The 22,817-nt window shown below is 39.2% G+C and overlaps 1 protein-coding gene across 14 annotated transcripts in view; it reads right to left on the reverse strand.

Moving 5' to 3' along the window:
• Positions 1 to 22,817, reverse strand: part of PER3 (period circadian regulator 3) — a 62,326-nt gene that overhangs the window by 16,681 nt on the left and 22,828 nt on the right. For 7 of the 14 annotated variants that reach the window (XR_004441119.1, XM_033228522.1, XM_033228517.1 and 4 more), the window contains 8 exons: positions 20,474 to 20,579; positions 19,454 to 19,582; positions 18,888 to 19,038; positions 9,291 to 9,426; positions 8,519 to 8,643; positions 8,114 to 8,302; positions 2,346 to 2,576; positions 1,239 to 1,936 (listed from right to left, as the gene is read on the reverse strand). Coding sequence is in view for 13 of the 14 variants with exons in the window: in XM_033228522.1 (XP_033084413.1) it covers positions 1,239 to 1,936; positions 2,346 to 2,576; positions 8,114 to 8,302; positions 8,519 to 8,643; positions 9,291 to 9,426; positions 18,888 to 19,038; positions 19,454 to 19,582; positions 20,474 to 20,579 (1,765 nt within the window). In the remaining variant the exon portion in view is untranslated. The remainder of the gene's footprint in view (positions 1 to 1,238; positions 1,937 to 2,345; positions 2,577 to 8,113; positions 8,303 to 8,518; positions 8,644 to 9,290; positions 9,427 to 18,887; positions 19,039 to 19,453; positions 19,583 to 20,473; positions 20,580 to 22,817) is intronic. The other 7 variants (XM_033228527.1, XM_033228525.1, XM_033228526.1 and 4 more) reach the window with 3 other exon arrangements.

The raw sequence follows: 22,817 nt of genomic DNA on the forward strand, positions 1-22,817 counted from the left end.
CTAAGAAGTAAAAACTTCCCAGCCTATCCCTAAGAAGTAAGTTCCTTTGTAAGTAGTATTAAGGCACTACTACTTTCTCAGTACCTGCTACATGCCAGGCACTGCACAAGTAGTTTTTTTGTCACTCAGCAAATACATACTGAACATTTTATACATTCTAGGCACTGTGTCAAATACGAGGAATATAATAATGAACAAAACAAAGTTCCAGCTCTCTGGGAGCACCCTCTGCATAGGGATAAGTACTATATAAATACATCATTTAGCCCTCAGAGTAAGTTATGAGGATTCATCTTTCCATTTTCCTAATAAGGAAACAGAGGCAAAGAAAGGTTAAATAACTTGTCTAAGTGAATCTAACTAGTGACCGAGCTGGGATTTGAATCCATGTCTTAATCCATAGCCCAGGCTTTACTCACTGTAATACACTGCCTTGCCTTAGATTTTTAGCAAGCACACTGATACCAGGCTTTCAAAAGTGAGCATATTTTCTTGATTTGTATCACTAGATTTTGAGTATCTGTTAAAGAGGAGTATTATACCTTGAAGGGAAGGTCAAAGAATCTGTGTAAATATTCACACTTGCCTTGGATTCTATACCTAAATATAGCAACATCAGATTCCAAAGTTTAAACTGCTAAATAAACCTGAGAATGGCTTTTTAGGTAAAGGGAGGAAAAGTTAAAGGAAGTAGACCCAAAATGCTTTTGATTTTGAAAAAATGACATGTTTAAGTGTGAAACTATAAACTGCCTACTCTACTGATAATAAATAAAGTAGCTCCTAACCCTTCATACACACTTGCTGTCCTGCGACTGTGCATGAAGAAGTACAATCGTTAAATTGTCAACATCGCTTATTCCTATCTCACCAGACCATAACCCCGGTTGTAAGTAAACAAATACATATTATAGGCAATGAACACTTCAGCGTAATACGTGGATCGAATTTTAAAGAGCGGAGGGAATCCAGTTCACATGAAAACTTAAAAGCACTTTGGAAAAAACCTCACAAAGTATCTAAGAAACTAGAATATAGATGATTCTTTCGTGTCTACTTTCCAAAGAGAGCCAGGCAGATGTGTTTCGTGTTTACACACAATTAGGCTGACAGGCTAGCTCACAGTAGCCATGCGGATTACCTACTGAGGATGTCTGCGCTGAGTCCCAACGCGACCACCTTAACTTTGGTAAGATATTCACTTTCTCACTTGAGCGCTGAAAATGAGCATCACTTACATACTCAGCTTGTGGGCACGTATTCCTTCTCATCTGATCTGGAGATTCAGAGGATCTGGGCATCTCTTCCTGAAGTAAGTTTAACTGTAAGGGCGAGCTGCTTCTCGAAGTAATGAACGGGTGCCCCTGGCTTTGTGCCTCCCACTTTTCCTCCTCTCCTGTGCGGTTGGTTACTGAAGGGGGTGGGTCCACGGTTGGAGTCATTGCTGACGACGTTGAGGGTGATATCGCAGAAGAGGCTGTCGCCCCCAGGAATGGACATGGAAAGAACGATGGCGACAACAGAGGGCAGACATGGGGGTCAGGCAGGAAAACGGTCATAAAAGTATCCAAGTAAGGAGAAGAGAAAGCTGGGTAAGGCTGCAGGCCCTTGGACAACGGCGGCCCATGCAGGCCTTCCGGTGCAGTTCCGGGGGTTGCGTATTCTCTTCCGGGACAGGTCGCGGCTGGGAGGGGAAAAGCTGGGATGAAATAAGGGGCCTGGCTGGGCACCATGGCGGCAGGTGGGAAGGTCGGGCCCGAGGTGTGTGGAGAGGAGGCCGTGGAGGGGCAGCAGGGCTGTGCGTTCTGACGCGCTCCCCTGTGGGGACCAGAGGCCGCGTTCGAGCTGCTGCTGTCCGGCGGCTCCGGCAGCTTCTTCCGTTTGTGCTTCCCTTTCCTGCAGCCGGCCAACTGCGTCTGCTTGGAAGTATAATCTCCTGGAAGGATAAAGATAGAGGCAAATTATGTAAAATTAAACCCAAAAAGAAGAGAAGGATGCCACTTACTGGTAGTTATAAGTCGCTGACAACGAATGTGCATTTGCAATACTACCCAGAATGGCAAAAAGTGGCTCTAAAAACATGAACAAAATCCGGATAAAAACAGTTGCTATCAAATAAACTTATTTCAGCATCTCTCAATCAGTTTCTCACAAAAAACGTTTCTCAGATCTAGCATCTAAGAAAGAACCTACCTAAATTGTTGATGTAAACAATTGTTTTAGCATCTTTCCATCAGCTTCTTACAAGTGAAACTCCTATTGTTTACTCCTTATCTCCTAGTCCTTAGATATAGTTTGTAACATCTACATAGATTAATGGCATTTATTTTTTAAAACTTATGTACCTTGAAAATATGAATATTTAGCTTTGCTTCTGCTTTCTTGCTGAAGATAGGAGCTGTAGGGGGATGACAGGATCTTTTCTCGGAATTTATCAACATAATTCTGCTCTTCCTTCTGGGTATGGGCTGACAGAACAGCCGCTGTGAGCCCCACATGTTTAAATTCTTCTGAGGTCAAAGGGGCTGGCTGCATGTTCAGAGTCCAGGGCTCACAGACGAGGGTGGCATCCCTGGCTGAGGTGGAAGAAGACATACTTAATTTTAATTCCTATCAATTATTTGTATTGATTTATTTTACTTTGTTAACTGCCTTTCAATACATTTTTACAAACATTATTGTAATTGCTGGAATACAAAAAATCATTAGTCTAGCATAAAAATTATTGATTTTCTGTCTATATTCTTTGCACAAATGCACATCTTACAGTTGTAATAATCAATATGTACACATTTATTTAAATCTTGCTTTTATTGTAAACATTTTTCTCCCTGAATTCTTCAGAATTTTTTTATCTTTGAATTTATCTTTTAAATAGGTAATCCTGTGGTTCAAAAATCAGCAAGTATTAATAAAGACACGTAGTAGTACATTCTCCTCACCCCGTCCATGCTCTGTCTAGTTCTCATTTGTTACCCCTGCAGAAGACCATTCCGCTGGAGTGCAGTGGCGCCATCTTGCCTCACTGCAACCTCTGCCTCCCGGTTCAAGTGATTCTGCCTTAGCCTCCTGAGTAGCTGGGACTACAGGTGTGTGCCACACCACGCCTGGCTAAGTTTTGTTTTTATTTTATCTTATTTTATTTTATTTGAGATGGAGTTTTGCTCTTGTTGCCCAGGCTAGAGTGCAATGGTGCAATCTTGGCTCACTGCAACGTCTGCTTCTTGAGTTCAAGTGATTCTCCTGCTTCAGCCTCCCAAGTAGCTGGGATTACAGGCATGTACCGCCACGTCTGGCTAATTTTATATTTTTAGTAGAGACGGGGTTTCACCGTGTCGGCCAGGCTGGTCTCGAACTCTTGACTTCAGGTGATCCACCTGCCTCGGCCTCCCAAGTGCTGGGATTACAGTCATGAGCCACCGCACCTGGCCCTTCCAATTTATTATGTATGAACAAGCATGAACATAGATTATCTTCCTCCGTGACCCCATCTTTACCCAAAGGCACATATGTACATTAGCCATCAACGCACCTTTTTTACTTTACCGTATCCCTTGGAGAACTTTATCAATGGCTGGACAGTTGTCTCATACTTTTACACTGCTGCGGAGTTCCATTTTATATGCATAGCACAGTTTACTAAAGTGAACATCTGTGGGTGGATTTTGGGTTGCCTCTTTTTATCTGTTTATTTATTATTGATATATAATAGTACATTAAAGTTTATTTTATTGATATAGAATAGTTATATATATTTTTGGGTTGCTTCTAAAAAATTACTTCTAAGAACAAAAGATTTTGTGGTGGACACTGTGGAGGGCTCCCCCAACATCCATTCCGGCTTGCCCCTGTGGTGCAGTATCCAGGTGGTTTGGGTGGATGTGGCCCCACTCTACATCCAGAAGTGGCCTGTGATAAATCAACACCACAGGGGGCTTTGCTTCTGGCCAAGTTGGAGTAACAGGGACCAAACTTACCCTCCTGTCTGAGATTAAAAAAAAAAAAAAGGCCTAAATATACAAAACAATAGGTTTCAGACACTGAAGGGAAGTGACCCCCGAGGATAAGAAACAAGGGAGGTGAGCCCGAGGACTGCCCCAGCGTGCAGCCTAGAGGATTTCCAAGGATTCACCAGGGCATTCATGGGAGGAAAACACTACGAGAGGATTAGCAGGAACAAGAGCTGAAGCTCACACAAGCTACGGAACAGCAGCGGTTCCCATCCGCCAGACTAGAGACTCTCCTAATTCCCGAGGCATCACAAGGAGCACTCAGGAAGGTCTCGCCTTGGTAGCAGAGGAAAAATAGGCCTCGACTACACACTACTGGTCCTGCCTAGCAAATTTAAAAAGCAAAGCCTGAAAGGATCAATCTGTTTCCAGGTAACTTCACTGGGACCCAGAATAAAGATCAAGAATATTTACAGGAATACAAATATATTTGGTACCCATTCACAGTATCTGGCATCCAATTAAAAAGAATCACCAGGCATGCAAAGAAGCAGGAAAATACAACCTCATAATAAGGAAAAAAGGCACTGAGAAACTGAGTCTACAATTTATACAGACAAAAGACCTAACAGTCAAAGCAATCTTGAAAAAGAATAAAGCTGAAGGATTTAAACTACCTGATTTCAAGACACTGTACAGCTACATGAACCAAGACCCCTCTCTACTGGTATAAGGGGTTTATCAATTTTGTTCATCTTTTCAAAGAACCAACTTTCAGCTTTAATTTTCTCTACTGTCTGTTTTCTATTTTGTCGATTTTTGCTTTTGTCTTTTTTTTTGCTTTTGTCTTTTATTATTTCCTTCATTCTATCTTGGACTTATTTCATTCTTCTTTTGCTAACTTTTTAAACTGTAACTTTAGATCACTGATTTGAGACATTTCTTCTCTAACAGCATTTTTAAAGCTATCGATCTTACAAGCCCCGTTTTTAGCTGCACCCCATACATTTTAGTATGCTGTACTTTCAGTCTCATTGATTTGGAAATATTTTCTAATTCTCTTTGTGATTTCTTTTTTGAATCATAGATTTACAAATGTGTTGTTTGATTTATAAACTTTTGGGTTGAGACATCTTATTACTTATTTTTAATTTAATTCACTAGCCAGAGAACAGTTTACATACCATCAATCCTTTTAAATCTGAGACATAGTATAGTCCAACATGTCGTATTTCTCAGTGAACATACTGTGTGTACTTGAAAAGGCTGTGGATTATGCAGTCACTGGGCCTCACATTCTCTAACTATCAATTAGATCAAGGTGGTCGATAGTGTTGTATGGATCATCTGCTTCTTATTTTTTCTATATATTTTTATCAATTTTCCAAATATAATTATGGAAAGTCTATTTGCATATTTTTGCTTCATAGCTTTCAAAGCTGTTATTAGTGAATATAACATTTATGACTGTTATGTCTTTCCTGATGAATTGACCGCCCTGTCATTATGAAATGATGTCCTGGAATCTATTTTACATACATTAATAAGTCACTGCAGCCTTCTGATGTTTACTGTTTCACTTGTGCATTTTTTTCCGTTCATTTACTTTCAATCCATTTGTGAATTTCATTTGTACTTTGTAGAGAGCATGTAGTTAGGTCTTGAGTTTTTAAAATTTGTTTTGAGAATTTTTGCCTATTATGTATTTACTTATTTTTAGACAGGGTCTTGCTCTGTCACTCAGGCTGGAGTACACTAATGTGATCAGAGCTCACTGTAGCAATGAACCCAAGACGGGCTCAAGCTGGGCTCAACTGATCCTCCTGCCTCAGCCTCCCAAGTAGCTGGGATTACAGGCGTGGGTCACCACACCTGGCTAGTTTAAAATTTTTTGTAGAGATGGGGTTTCACTGTATTGCCCAGGCTGGTCTCAAACTCCTGGCCTCAATCTTACCTCCTCGGCCTCGTGAGTCCCTGGGATTACAGGTGTGAACCACTATTCTTGGCCCAATTTTTGCCTTTTAATTGAAGTGTTGAGTCAATTTTATGTCATCATTGACATAGCTGGATATAGAGCTATTATCTTATTATTTGGTTTGTTCTGTTTCTTTTTTGTTAATCTTTTCCTCCTTTCCTGCTCTTCTTTTGGATTGAGTATACTTTAAAATTTCATTTTATTGATTGGCTTAGCCATTGTATCTCATATCCCATCTTTTAAAAAATTATTTTAGGGCTGGGCGCTGTGGCTCACGCCTGTAATCTCAGCACTCTGGGAGGCCGAGGTGGGCAGATCACCTGAGGTCAGGAGTTCAAGACCAGCCTGGCCAACATGGTGAAATCCTGTCTCTACTAAAAATACAAAAATTAGCTGGGTGTGGTGGCAGGCGCCTGTAATCCCAGCTATTCAGGAGGCTGAGGCAGGAGAATCACCTGAATCCAGGAGGCGGAGGCTGCAGTGAGCCAAGATCATGCCATTGCATTCCAGCCTGGGCAACAGAGTGAGACTCCTTCTCACAAATAAAATAACGTAAAATAAAATAAAATTTAAAAAAAATTAATTTTTTGTAGACAGAGTCTCACTATGTTGCCCAAGCTGGTCTCAAACTCCTGCATTCAAGCAATCCTCCTGTCTTGGCCTCCCAAAATGCTGGGGTTACACGCATGAGCCACTGTGCCTGGCCTACATTCCATCTTAATTAGACCCTGCTTTAGGTTCAAAATATCTGTAATGGCAACGACTCCTGGAGACTAATGGTCAATACTTGATTCCCTACTCTACTACTCATGGGCTGTGTGATATTGGGCAAGTTAAGTTACTTTGCCTATTTGTGGCTTCATTGTTCCACATATGAAATGAAGATATTAACTTGCAAGGAAATGCATTTGTGACCACGGTCCTCAGACACAACTCATTTGAGTCAGGATGCAAACTGAGGGAATGAATATGAGCTTTTCAGAAAGCAAAAGAAATAGAGATATGTTTTAAGGAACATCTGGACTCTGATTCTGCTTTTTCTCCATGGAATAAAGATGTGGCCCTGTAAATGTTGAGGATGATTTAAGATCAGGAGAAACTAATACCAATAAAAATTTCCTAAGCATACAGATTTTAGTATAAATTCATTAAAAATGGTAATATAAGAGCAGAGTATAGAAAGCAGAGTGGCAGAATAAAAAAAAGAGCTTTTCATATTGGGTGATACCCTCCCTTCCTGCATGGGCTGTATTATGGACAGCTACATGCCCATACAGGAATGCAAAATATTAAAAGGCACACTAAAAAATGTGCATATGCTCCTCTGTGGAAGGGCTAGCTCAGTTCCAGTGAAACTCTACTTTTGACTAGAAACGTAATGCTCTCTGGTCTTTCCCCACCAATCCACAGATCTCCTGTCAGTACCATGCTCTCCATCTCACAGGTTGTTGGAAAGATTTAATGAGATCATACCAATGAAGAACTAAGAGCAGAGAGTGGCACAAAGAAATGGCTCGACACATATTAGCTGATAGACCACTGGAGACTAGCAAAGATAAAGCACAGATCATGTGAAAACCCAATTTAACATATTTGTCACCATTCCTTCATCTACCCAAATTGTTATTAGTGATGAAAATGTCAAAAGGACAGGTAGCAATAAGGAGGAATAAAAAGAAGACAGTAGAATAATTACCAAGTAATTATGGTGTTAAATGAAGAGTTTTAAAGAACTCTATTCATTGCTATCACACCAATACAAAAATCTGAACGCATGTGTGACTGAGCTCATCACAACCTACAGGATGGTGAAATGCAGGTGAAAGGAACACATTCTTTAAAAGTCAGCAAGGAAGTAACCTCACACAGTCCCATCTATAATTGCATTAACAATGGCTAACACTAATTGAGGGCTTACTAATACCTACCTACTAGGTACTGTATTAAGTGCTTTTTATGTGTCAACTGATTTCACTGACAAATAACGTAACTGAGAAATACTGTCCAAAATATGTAACCAACACAAACGTGATGATGTTTCCAGAAATACTTTTACTGACTAAAGAAAGGAAAAAATATGTGTAGTTTAGAAGTTATAACTGAGCAAATGATATTCATGACTTTTGTTTTCTTATCACAATGTAGTTAATATTGAGTATATTTTTAAAGTAAGAGGCAAGCGTGGTACCTGTCTCTGGTGGGACGTGGACAATGGTGCTACTGTAACCACACTGGCTTATGCCCGACCCCAAACTCAGCACCGCCGTGGACAGAATCTGTGGAGCTCCTCCTCCTGCGTCTATGGACCGTCCATTTGTTGGCATTTCTGATTTAGGTATGGTTGGGATTTGCAAACCAGCTGGTGGTGTAAGAGAAACTGACAGTGAAAAGAAAAATTCCCAACAAGAAATTTATATAAAAGACCCAGTTTACAGAAGTTTGTAACTGAGAAATTAAACCTTACTGGCCATAAAGAGGTAATATGAAACCAGAATTTTATGCTTACAACAAAATAAATATAAGACATTAAAGAGAAACATGAAGGATGTATTTACAGTTCTTTGAATTTAACTCCGAGGGGCATTCTTGTTACCTTGTAAGGCTTGGACATCATCTGCCTTGTGGTTCTGTTTGTCTTCTTCTGAGGAGGAAGAAGTTGTATTTGTACAGGAGATACACTTTCTTTTTAAAGCTGGAATGTTGTAGCTCTTCAGGTATCTGTAACAACATAATTAGGCCACATATTCTTAGCTGTTCCCTAACTGTGCCATTTCCCACCTCTTTGCTTTTCTCACGCCACTTCTGTTTGGGATACTTCATACTTTCCTCTTTGATAAAGTCTTCCCTGACCATCCTAGCCTCAATCACTGGATTGTAACATTTCTTTTACTGTGGTCTTGAATTAACCTTCAAATCTTATGTCACGGGTGTCCAACTGGCTTCCCTGGGCCACACATAAAATACACTAATCATAACTGATGAGCTAAAAAAAAAAATCACAAAAAAACTCATAATGCTTTAAGAAAGTTTATGAACTTGTGTTGGGCTGCATTCAAAGCCGTCCTGGGCCACATGCAGCCTGTGGACCGCGGGCTGGACAAGCTTGCCTTACACCATTTAATTTTGACAGAAATAGGTCTTGTCTTCTGAACTATACCACAGTTCCTTCAAAGAAGGAATGCATCTTCTAGCTTTTTGTGCCTTCTGTAATGTTCAGCGTATGTGTTAGGCACGCCATCAATATCTACTGATTTATAGGGAAACACCAAGTCAGAGCAGCTATTAAAAATTCTATGAAGTCTCTACAGTGACAGTGTATGCTTTTGGAACAGACTTACATGGTATCCAAACTTGCGGTCTCATACCTGATGACACTGTCGATACAGTTGATCTGTTGATAGGATGGGCTGTGCTCATCATTCCTCAAATCCTCATAAGGCTCAGTGTACACACTATTATTTTTCAGTGTTTGGTGGAAGGAAGTAAAGGTTTTATATTCACCTGAAACAGAATAAAGGGATGTGCAATTAAAGGTACCCAGCATGTAATTAAGAACATATGCTTTCTTACTAAAATTAAATCATGGCACTTTATCATGTATATATCAATAGAATACTATGCAGCTATTAAAAATGAGTGCAGATCTAAAATGCACTAATAGAAAGATATCCACAACACACAATGTGAATAAAATAAGGTGCACAGCACATTACATATAGAATGGCTACAACTGTATTTAGAAAAATAAGTAATGAAACCAAAATTTCCAGCAAAGATTATCAAGGAATGAAACCATAGGTTTAAGGTTGATGGGGAACTTTCCAATGTTGAGCTGACACTGCCTATACAACTGATCAACCCTGGCAATCACTAAGGGTGGAATGTGGGAAGACCTGTGCGTCTTACGTGATGCTGTGTGAAGTACACAGCATCTCCCACGTGGAGCCTGTGTCCAACAGAACTTTCTGTGATGACTGATGGATTATTTGTGCTGACTAGTATGGTAGCCACTAACGTACCTATTAAGCACTTGGAATATGGCTAGAGCAACTGAGAAACTAAATAATTGTATTACATTTAACTGTATTGAATTTGAATTTAAATTGCCAAATGTGGCAAGTGGCCACCATTGTAGACGTAGGTACAGAGAGAAGAAAAAACCTCCAGGCTTAAGCACTAAAAACTTCCTGTAAAGGACAATGAGACAATAAAGGAGACTGAAAAAGGGCAGCTGGAAAGATAACAGAAAATCCTGCAAGGTTCGGCTTCACAGTAACCAAGAATGAAAACTTTCTCAAGGAAGGAGTAACTAATTACGTCATGTACTACTGAGAAGTTTTGTAGAAGTGTTAGATGCTGGTCATTTTTAGCTGGCTTGGAAGAGGCTTCTCTATTTTCAGAAGGTATTACGGAAAAATGACTGTATTACCTTTCACTCATTAATGATTTTTAACTTTTAATTTTGAAACAATTTTAGACTTGAAGAGTTGCAAAAACAGTACAATAGAGTTCCTATATGCCTGTCACCCCGCTTCCACTAATGTTACCATGGTCTACAACCATAATAAAATGACCCGAACTAGGAAATGAACAGTGGTACCATTCTACTAATTGGAAAACAGATCTTCTTTGGATTTTATCAGTTTACCACTCAATGTTGTTTTTCCATTCAGGGTCAGAACTTTAGTGGGATGGCCTTCGATTTGAGTTTCTCTGATGTCTTCTCATGATTAGATCGAGGTTATGCATTTGGGGAAAGAATGCCACTGAGGTGCAGTGTCCTTCCTCGCGCATCATCCCAGGGTACATGATGTCAATATGTTTTGTTACTTTGTTCACTGGTTAACATGGTGAACATTGTTTGTCCTGTGTAAAGTTACTATTTTACAATGTAATAAACAAATAATATGTTTTGGAGGAATACTTTGCGATCACCCAAGTATTCTGTTTCTTTAAAACTTCTCAAAGTTTAAGTTCCCCATTAACCTTTCACCTGTAGTTTCGTTCCTTGATAATCTTTGCCTGAACCATCTGTTTTATTCTTTTTTTTTTTTTTTTTTTGAGACGGAGTCTCGCTCTGTCGCCCAGCCTGGAGTGCAGTGGCGCGATCTCGGCTCACTGCAAGCTTCACCTCCCGGGTTTATGCCATTCTCCTGCCTCAGCCTCCTGAGTAGCTGGGACTACAGGCGCCCGCCACCACGCCCAGCTAGTTTTTTTTTTTATGTATTTTTAGTAGAGACGGGGTTTCACCGTGGTCTTGATCTCCTGACCTTGTGATCCGCTCGCCTCGGCCTCCCAAAGTGCTGGGATTACAGGCGTGAGCCACCGCGCTCGGCCTGTTTTATTCTTTTTATTTGGCATAGTATACTAACACGTGTCTATCCATCCCTCTGTATATTAAACGAAAGGGGCATGAGTCCACACTGAAACCATTCGCGCCAATCCAGCATCATGGAGTTCCTTCCCTTCGGCTGTGTGTGGCTTTCCTCTAATAGTGAGGAGTCTGGTTATCGTTATCGATAGCGGCTTCCACAATTTGTTCAACCCTAGTATAAAGTCGCTTTAGAATTGCTACCCCGTACTCTGGTGGAAAACGAATACACCAACTTGAGTACAGCGTTTGTGCACATTCATAATTTTGTATTTAGCCCTAGGAGATCCAGTTGCAGCGCTGTTTTCCAAAGCTACTGAGCTCTATTCTTCCCCACCCCTTCCGTGTGTTTAGTCCTGTCATCTGTAATGCAATCAGATTCACTTGTCACAGCCTGCATCTCATCTTGGGTTCTCTTTGCATTTTGGGGTGAGATGGAGTGCACAAATCTGTGGGTTTTGGCAAATGCACAGAAAGTTGTGTATCCATCACCACAGTAACCAAAAGAACATTTCCATGACTTAAAAATGTCCTTACATTGTCTCCTCTACCCAATCATAGTAAATACTGATCTGTTTTCCAGAGCTAGAGCATTCCAGAAAGAACGCTTTTCTGGAATGGAATTGTATAATATGTAACCTTTTGGTTCTGCCTTCTTTCACTTAACAAAATGTATTTAATATTTATATCTACAATGGTCTGTGAATCAAGTTCATTTCTCTTCACCATTGAGTAGCATTTCACTGTGTGGATATATATAGCTTATCCATTCTGCTGAATGACATTTGGGTTGTTTCTGTGTCTGGCGAGTAACAGTGTAATAAATATTCACATACAGGTTTTCATGTGAATTTAAGTTTCTATTTCAGTTGGGTAAATCACCAAGAATAGAATTACTAAGGTACATGGTAAGAGTATGTCTAACTTTATGGGAAATGTCAAACTTTCCCAAAGTGGCTGTACAATTTGGCATTACCTCCAGCAACGGGTGAGTGTTCCGGTCACTCTGCATCCTTGCCAACACTTGGTACTGTCAGTTTTTTAAAAAAATTTAGCCATTCTCAAAGACGTGTTGTGGTATCTCACATGGTTTAAATTTTTTGTCTAATGACTTAGGCTCAGCATCTTTTCATGTTATTTGCTGTTTATGTATCTTCTTTAGAAAAATGTTGTTTCTAACTGGGTTGTCTTCTTGAGTTCTGAGCGTTCTTTATGTACACTGGATATAACTTCATTATTGTATATAAAATTTGCAAATATTTTGTCTTTTCATTCTTATCAGTGTCTTTCAGGTCTGACTGCATGCGTTCAAGGTGGTATGGTCATAGTTACCAGTGTCTTTCAAAAAGGGGAAGTTTCACATTTTGATAAATCCCAACCTGTCCTTCTTTTCTTCTTTCTTTTGTTCAGTATGGCTAAAGACTTACAATTTTATTACCCTTTGATTTAACTTAGTTTCTCTTTTCAATTCCATTGGTATGTGGTCTTTATTATTGCCTTCTTATTGCTTACTTGAGATACAATTTGTTCTTTCTCTTATTTTTAAGGAGGAAGCTTAGATTACTGAGTCGAGACCATTCTTCTTTTTTCCATATAAACACTCAATGCCGTATATTTCCCTTTAAGCAGTGTTTTAGGTATATCCCGTATATTTTTTGTTGTCTTTTCATTTTGTTCAGTTCAAATTTTTTTGAGATGGAGTCTCGCTCTGTCGCCCAGGCTGGAGTGCAGTGGCGGAATCTTGGCTCACTACAAGCTCCGCCTCCCAGGTTCACACCATTCTCCTGCCTCAGCCTCCTGAGTAGCTGGGACTACAGGCACCCACCACCATGCCTGGCTAATTATTCATATTCATACTGAATATGAATAATTTTTTTTGTATTTTTAGTAGAGTTGGGGTTTCACCGTGTTAGCCAGGATGGTCTCAATCTCCTGACCTTGTGATCCGCCCACCTCAGCCTCCCAAAGTGCTGAAATTACAGGCGTGAGCCACCACACCGGGCCCAAAATGTTTTTATTTCCCTTGAAACTTCCTCTCTGACCTGTGGATTAATTTATAAGTATGAAGTTACTTAATTTCCGAACATTTAGGGATTTTCTAAATACTTGTTACTGATTTCTAAATTTGATCTATTATGGTTAGAGAATAAACAGTGTATGATTTCTTTTCTTTAAAAATGTTTTAAGATTTGTAATATGGCCATAATCTGATCTGTTCTGATGAATGTTGCATGAAAAATATGTGTTGTGTTGTTGGGTCAAGTGTTCTATAAATGTCAGTTAGGCAGACCTTGCTGATAGTGTTGTTCAAGTCTTCTATAGCATTACTAATTTTCTGTCTACTTCTTTTATCAATTACAGACAGAAATGTGCTGAAGTCTCCAATTATCATTGTGAATTTGTCTATTTCTCCTTACAGTTTTACAGCTTTTACTTCATGTATTTTGAAGCTCTGATATTAGATGCATAAACATGTAAGACTTTTCTATGTTCTTAAGGAATCAACTCCTTTATCTGTTATACAGTCTCTCCTCCTAACTCTGCTAACATTCCTTATTCTGAAGTCTACTTTGTGTAATGATAATACAGCTTACCACTTTCTTTTGATTTGTGTTAGCATGATATATCTTTTCTACTCTTTTGCTCTTAACCTATGTTTATTTTCACAATGGGTTCTTGTAGATAGTATGTAGCTGGATCTTTTCATCCAATTTGACAATTTCTTTCTTGTAAATTAGTGTGCTGAGATTATTCATATTGAATATGAATAACTGAATTGAATATGATTCATATTCATATTCAATACATTAGTGATTGTTGATATTGCTGGATTAAAGTATACCAGCCACTAGTTATTTTCTATTTGTTCCATTTGCTCTTTATTTTTAAGTGTATTTTTAGAGATGAGGTATGGCTATGTTGCCCAGGCTGGACTCAAACTCCTGGGCTTGAGTGATCCTCTCACCTCAGTCTTCTTAGTAGCTGGCACATGGCACCACTCCCAGCTTCAGTTCCATTTGGTTTTGGGCCACCATTTTGGGTTAAGTGTCTTAAATTCCATTCTACCTCCTCTATTAACCTATTATTTATACTTAAAAAAATTTTCAAATTGTTTTTCTGAAGTTTCCAATATATATTCTTAAGTACTTAGTGTCTACCTCCAAATAATAAAATACTGTTTCAAATACAGTATAAGGACCTAATAACAGTATATTCCCAATACCTTCCACCCAACCTCTGTAGTATTGTTGTCACAAAGATTACTTATATATACGCTATAAATCCAGTTTGCTGGTTTTGCTTTAGTCCATTACCTTTATGAGTAATTTTAAAAATTAAAAAATAGAATTTTTTTATCTTCATTTATTCCATTTCCAGTGCTTTTCACTTCTTTGTGTAGATTCAAGTTTTTGGTCTGGTATCATACTCCTTCTGTCTTAAGAAATTCCTTCATCAAAAATATTTATCAACATTCACATATGACAACAAATGTTTTTCAATCATTATATGATTGGCATTGTTCTATTTATTTGGTAACTATTCTGAGTAAGGGGTAAAATTCCATCTGGTGTGTCTGTGTGTATCCCTTTAAAAATGATTTGTACCTATCTACAGAGTGCCTAGATTTTCTCAAAGCACTATCCACAGAGACATTTCTCTATTTATGTTATAAACACAGTGTATTTCTCTATTTATGTTATAAACACAATATAATCACTGACAAGGGAAAATTTATGTTCATGTTTGCAAAATTACATGGTCAATTGTAAAGCATTAGCAGCATCAGAATTCATCAAGAGATGATAAGTGGAGACTTGATAGACAATGTCTGTATTTAGACAGCTTGAAAACTATATATTTTTGGTACAAGTCTGTATTTGGTAATATTTTCTTCTAATTTCATTTAAATACATCATCCTGTTTTGTCTTGAAAAAAAAATTCCTTTAGCACTTCTTATGGAATAAGTGTGCTGGAAATAAATTCTCATAATATTTGTTTGAGAAAATCTTTATATCACCTTTATTTTCTTGAAGATCGTTTTCACTAGGTACAGAATTCTGTGCTGACAGTTTTTCTGGTTGAAGATGTTACTCTATTGTCTTTTTAGTGTGCATGGTTTCTGAAGAAATGTCTGTTATAATTCTTATCTTTGTTTCTCCGTACGTAATCTTTTTTTCTGACTGCTTTCAAGATTTTCTTTTTTCCATCAGTTTGAATATGATATGCCCAAATGTTTTGCTTTGTTTTTGTTCTGTATTTAACTTACTTGATGGTCTTTGGCCCTGTAAAAAATTCTTGACCGCTATTTCTTCAGAGATTCCAATTACACCTATGTTGGATAGTTTGAGGCTGTCTCCAAATTCTTAGAATGCTCTATTCTGTTTGCTTCATTCTTCTTTCTCTGTTTCAGCTTGAATAATGATTCTTTTCCAGGCTGTGTTGAATGCTATTGAATGTGTTCCTCATCTCTGGCACTGATGTTACAGATGTTACATTTCCATTTGAGGGTTTCTTTCATGCCCATCTCTATGCTGTGATTACCCACCTGGCCCTGCATGGTGCCCACTTTGTCCACTAGCCTTTAATGCATCATTCATAATTATTTTACGTTCCCTGTCAGATAGTTGCAACTTCTGTGTCCTATCTGAGTCTTGTTCTGATGATGGTTTTGTCTCTTGGGAGGGTTTTTTTTTTTCTTTTACCTTCTTGCCCATCCATATGCTACATAATTTCTTGTTGAGAACTGTGTAACTTGTGTAGCATACAGAGACTGGGCATGCCTTTCCTTCTTTTAGACCTCTGTTCGAATTAATCTAATTTTTAGGCCAGGTTTGAGTATTGTAATGGATTTACAGGATGTAGAACAGTTTTCAAATTCCTCTAGTTATACCTTTTGCCTCAGCTGGTGGCTGGTTTGGTGGGTCATTTTTTTGTTTTTTCTCAGTATCTGCTCCACTTTCAGCTTTTGGTCTTTCCTTGTCATTGTGCCTCGGAGAGGGTCTGTCTTCTGCAAGTTACTTGACTCAGGCTGTCGGTGCGCTGGAATCCAGTGCTACATCTTTCTTCTCCCTGCAAATATGTTTCTCTCCTTAAATTTTAGGCCTGCTGGCTGCTCTGTAACCTCAGCACTCTGAGTTGTCAAGAAAGGTCTTGAACTTGCCTTTCATCCAGATTTTTCTGTTGTAAATTTGGGGTGATGCTGTTTCTGGCTCTCTACTTCCCTGAAAAGAAACTGGAAGCAACCTCACTCTGAACCTGTTCAACTTACGGGTCATCTTCTCTCACTCAGGCATTCCATCACCCTAGACATGGACACTTACTTTTCCTGGATTTCCTCAATGATGTCTCTTGAAGCTGGCCTCTGTACATGTAGCCGAACGGGCTTTACATATCCCTGTTGTTCCTTGCCCTCCCATATTAACTTTTAAAATCTCCCTTCTTATTCTACCTTAAAGCATTATTTGCTCTTATATTGTAAGAAAGGTAAACATATAAATTTTAAACCTGAAGTTCCCATAAAGCATGTAAACAATGATCATGCTTAACTAAGCATTTTCCTTTTCATTGGTATATATCTCTAGACAATTTCTAACATTTAAATCATAACATTTTAAAGTTGTATCTTCATGTCTCTCAAGTAAAGAGTATAAAGGTTTCTTAGCTCTTTAAACTTGTAGGTCTCCAAATGTTAATAAAATCAAGATCTCCCAGAAACATTGGTTCTCCAAAGCTGTACCAAATGGCAAGAGTTCTTCCTTCTTCTTCAAAGTCACATCCTGTGTGTGCTATTAGAGCCAAATATAAGAATCTGTCTAAGGAGTGGGAACATTTCAGTTTCTAAAGTAGCTGCGTAAGCACATGGAGTTACCCGCAGCTTCAATTTTATAAAAAATCAATGATGGAATATTGCCGTCTACTTAAAGATACAGCCTTCAAAAAAAAACAGTACCAATGGTATTACAAGATCCATGGTAGATGATAAGAAACTGAATAATGCAGGAAGTGAGAAGGGAAGTGAAGTGAGAAGGGAAGCTATTCTGAGGACAGAAGTCAGTATGTGAAATTCTGATACTACCATGAGATCCTAGGCCCAGGCAGCTGTGAGTAGGACTGGCAAGACCAGAGAGTGAGAAAAACATTTAGACATTTTAGCTTTAAAACTTCCTAAAAGAAATAGCACTGCTAGGACATGGAATAATAATCTATATAGTAAAATTGTATTTAAGATAAATTTTTCTGCAGAGTGGGAATGTGGGGGTTTCGAGGGACAAGAATAAAAAAAGCAGCTGTTATTCCTGTCTTGTGCCCTTACATGTAACAGCAGAAGAAACCAATGGAATGCTCACCTTCCTATCGAGGTGAACAGAAAAAAATGAAAGAACAGGACTTGCTCTATCTGGGGAGTCCTATAGGCTCCACTATGGTTTGAATGGGTGTGTCCCCCATGATTCTTATGTTGGAACTTAAAACCCAATGTGACAGTGTCAACAGGCACATGTTCCCATGAATGGGATTTGCAACCTTTCAGAAGGGCTAGAAGGAACTAGCTAAGTCTCTTCCTGCCTTTCTGTCCCTTATGCCATGTGAGGACACAGCGTTTGCCCCCACCCAAGGAAGTGATGTTCTCTGAGAAGCAGAGACCTGGCCCTCACTAGACACTGAACCTGCCGGTGCCCTGATCTTGGACCTCCCAGCCTCCAAAACTGTGAGAAATAGGTTTCTGTTCTTTATCCATTATCTAGTCTCAGGTATTTTGTTACAGCAGTACAGACTAAGACGGTTCCCAGTGATGTCACCTATGGGAGCAGCAGTTTGACTTTTTGTGGTATAAATCATGTCAAGTCCTGAAACGTATAGCTGTTATCATTACTGACCTTAGAAATTTCACCGCACTGTGTAAAACGTCTACATTTGACAATGATAGAGATTAATAACATTTAGTGACCAAGATCCATCACAACTTCCAAATTATATTAACATTCAGGAAGAAAAATGAAGGGAAAGTTAGCTAAATTTAAATGTCAATCTAATTTGATTTCCATATTATTGAACTTCCCTATGCCATACAATACAACTAGGTTAACTTTTCAATATGATGCCAGTTTTAGTACTGATCCAGCTCTTTTGGAGTGCTCCTCACCTCATATGTGAGAAAAGTAAATACACGTCAAGAAAAGAGCCAAAGTTTTTCGCTGAATTTAGGTCACAAAGATTTCTGTTTGAAATGACGAAAGGGATTTTCATTTTAATATACTTTATTATTTAAAATGCATTCTAAAATCCACTCTTTTTGTTTAAAGAGATGCCCATGCAGGGAGGAAAATCTATGATTTGTTGGTATTTTCAAGAAAAGTTAAGTCTTCAGTAAAAGTGAACTGCAACTATTACAAATACATTCTAATACCACTTACTTTCAAAACAGTATTTGCTGTTGCCATTATTATTACTACTATTACTATTGCTATTTAGGCAAATCAAGAAATATGACAAGCACCAACACAGGGTCATGACTTTATGCTCATGAATCACATATGTGACATCTATGTAGAGAGTGACACCCACAGGAGGAGATCCTTGGGGAGGACTCACCACCATCATTTGCTGACTCACCACCACCATTCCGTTCTGTGCGTGTCCCCGTCACTGGCTTGAATGATGATTTGGTCATTGACTCGATGTAGAGCTGCTGACCCAGATTCTTAATTTTGTTGACACTGGCATAGACCTGCTGCAAGGTCATCTTAGGGAAAGGAAAGATAAAATATGTTTCAAAAATTACGAAAATGTCCACTAAAAGATACATAAACAAAATACACTTAGCTTCTGCTTCTCTGAAGACACAATGATTAAAGCACAGTAATCGTTTTAATTCAGTTTCCTGCACCATGCCACAGGATACTGGTACCAACAAATACTAAATAAATCTGTTCAAGATATGCTAATTTTTAGAATGCATACAATTAATTCAAATATCACTTTCCAAAGGTGGTATCTTCTTTTTACAGACATTTTTCCCAAAGCAAAATGGATGAAAATGCCTGTTATCAGATGAGGTCTTCGAGTCAGGAATATATACTAAGATGTTACCACATGCAGAACTGAGGTAGTACAGAAAACACGACGCCTGTATAAGGATGTGACATAAGCCCATGCACCTGCTCTGCCTTTGTCTCTTCCACACAGTGACCGCTGGCCTCACTGGAGGAGGCGATGCTGACAAGCTGCTCCTGCGACCCACTGCTCCCCAGGCTCCCATAGCCGCTGGACACACTCACGTGAACTGGCTAGAAGGACAGAGAGGAACAAGTCCAGAATTGCTGGGTGTCTAAATGCAGCCACCTCAGAGCTCATCTAGAATCATCTAAAAATTAAGATGACAATTTCTGAAATCCCCAATTAGGTGTGTGCAGGTTAGTACTTTTAATGCTGACACGAAAGGCACTCCTCTGTCATTTCGGTAATTCTCAAGGGCAAAGTCTTATGTTCTAGTCTAGGTAGGTACTTCCAGGACAACACATTGTTAAAAAGCCATAGTATAATTAATTTTTTAAAACCTGAAAATAAACTCTAGTTCTCTATGTCCAGTTTAGAACAGAGAGAACAAACTAAATATATATTGTACTTTTTCCAAGAACGTGGCAGGTATTTCATGCACCCTGGAGATTTTACAGGAGACATTCTGAAAACCACTGAGAACAGTTACTCTACGTGACACCATCAGTTCTATTTCCCACTTATTCACTGAATCTCTTGTAGAAAACACCTTTGGTATTTCTTCTCAACACACGCATTTCCCCACTTTTACCTTACAATAGTTAAGAGAAACTGAGACCTACCATCCCTCTCCTCCCATCTTTAAAACTGAAATTATTTAAAAAATCCTGAAGCCAAAACCCAAAGGCTGAGCACACTGGTGCCTCTGCAGTGTAAGAATTCTCCCAGTCACTTGGTTTGCTGTCTTACAATGGGTTCTTACAAAAATATTCTGTGTAACACAGAATAAGGAACAAACAATACAATTTAATTTAAAAACGAAAAGAGAAAGACAAACATTTCTGGAATGCAGAGGGCAAAGACTTGTTTCCCTTTACAGTTTATTTTTGTAAAGTGACTTGACTGAGCATTCAAACAAAACACAATTGGGGAATTTTGTATTTTTAAAAATCTCACCTTACCTGTAAGAGAAGTTTGTAAATTTGTTCTTGTAATTCTGTTACGTCTTTGTCATTATTGTTCATCTTCTTAATTTCGGTAGCAAAAACATCCTCATTTACTGGGCTCCTAGAAAATTCCCAGTGAGAGACTGAGTCAAACAATTTAAATGTGAAGTCGAAAGTGATTTTTAATAGACTATTCCAAGATAGATCTATGCTTTTACAAAACAATTTTTTGACTCCTAAAAGAAAATATGAGGCTAGAATTCTACCCATGGAGGTACAGAGACTAATAAGAGACAAATGAGACATTAACAGGCCCCTTAAGTTTCTCTAAAGCACTCATCTTTCTGTAATGATTTCAGTGTTATTTATGTACAAATCTAAAATTAGTGACAAGTAACCTCCTTAGCTACTAAAATATCTTCCGCAAATAACTGGTTTCAAAATTTGACAGTAACTGAGTAACTTACTATAAGAATTTTAAAGGCCCCAAGTTTGCCAAACAACATTTAACGTTTAATGCACCTAACACTTAAGTTATCTAATTAAGACGGTTCTGCAACCCACCCTAGTGGTGAAAATGTAGCTATTACAATACCTTCGGTCTGTCTTACATTCCAATTTTAGAGCATCTATGACCCGAATACAGTGAATGGCACACATGCCAACAGAGAGGATCACAAAGAAGGGAAGGAACTGATGTCTACTTGGGACCTTCTATGTGACAGGCATTGTACTAGTTTTTTTTTTTTTTTTTTTTGAGACAGAGTCTTGCTCTGTCACCCAGGCTGGAGTGCAGTGGCGTAATTTCAGCTCACTGCAATCTTTGCCTCCCAGGTTCAGGCGATCCTCCTGCCTCAGCCTCCCAAGTAGCTGGGATTACAGGCACGTGCCACCATGCCCGGCTACTTTTTGTATTTTTCGGAGAGACGGGATTTCACCATGTTGGCCAGGCTGGTCTGGAACTCCTGACCTCAAGTGATCCATCCGCCTCGGCCTCCCAACACCGCACCCGGCCTGTACTAGTTTTTATAACATACAAGAATACCTAACATTTTGAAAACCCTTATTTTCAAGTGCTTTACAAGTATTTTCTCCTTCACGTGATTAAATTACATTTTCCAGGCGGCCTGGCAGGTAAGGGGGAAGCAGATGTTCACGAAGGGACCCGAGTCTGGGCTCCAGAGCCCACACTGTGTGCCACCACACTGTACTGCCTGTGGGTACCTTGGTAAAGCAAGTCCCATTCATGAGGCACACTGAATCAGCTGCCATCAGCTCATAGAGTCCTCACAACAACCCCGGAAAGCAGGAATTATCCCCGACGCAAAGTCAGGGGATGAGGTAGTCTGAGGAACTGGCCCAAGTTCACATAACTGAGAAGCAGCAGTTAGGATGTGAATCTGCCTATGTCTGACCCCAAGCCTGGGCTGTCCTTTTCCATTAGGCCCGCCTGCCGTTTCTCAACTGATACATGCAGCTCAGTTACCTAAAAACGGAAACAGTTTCCCAAAGGCAGAAATTATCAAGAAAATCACAGGATGCTGACAGTGTCATAAAAGCAGTCAGGAATATCGCCACGTGTAGGGACTATTCACTCACCCTGCACATTCTCATCACAGTGGAACAGCTGTACCAATCGCCTTTCTCTCCCTTAGCATCTAGCCTGTATCTAGATCAATATCTATCTGCATGCTGTCAGGTACACCGTATGTCTGTGGCAAGCAGTACCTGAATATATAACCTTATTTCACAATCTGACACACTATACGTTTTATGTCACTGTCTCCCCCTATATCCCACTGCCAGGTAAGCGCCACGGGGTGAGGCATTTTGCCTATTTTGTTCACTCCTGGATCTTCAGTACCTAGAACAGTGTCTGGTCTATAGCAGGCGCCCACTACATATTTGTTAAAGGAACAAATACATGATTGATTGATCTGGGAATAAAAGTACACTTGGTTCCTAATATAAACACATTGTGAGCTTGAAAACCTTTCAGAGGTATTTGGAATTTATTTTTTGAGTGAAATGGAAATAGAACAGATTGCTTTATGAGATTTACGTATTCCTAGTTGTGAAAATTTCTGCAAAACTAAATTGTGTATATATACATATTTTAAAGACAGGGTCGTGCTCTATTGCCCAGCCTAGAGTGCAGTGGTGCAATTCTGGCTCACTACTGCCTTGAACACCTGGACTCAAGCAATCCTCTTGCCTCAGCCTCCTAAGTAGCTGGGAGGACTACAGGCACGTACCACCATGCTCAGCTAATTTTTGTTTTTACATTTTTTGTAGAGATGGGATCTGGCTATGTGGCCCAGGCCAGTCTTGAACTCCTGGCCTCAAGTGATCCTCCTGC

Source organism: Trachypithecus francoisi, unplaced genomic scaffold, assembly GCF_009764315.1.
Source record: "Trachypithecus francoisi isolate TF-2019V2 unplaced genomic scaffold, Tfra_2.0 Lachesis_group12, whole genome shotgun sequence".
In the NCBI taxonomy this organism is placed as follows: Eukaryota; Metazoa; Chordata; class Mammalia; order Primates; family Cercopithecidae; genus Trachypithecus; species Trachypithecus francoisi.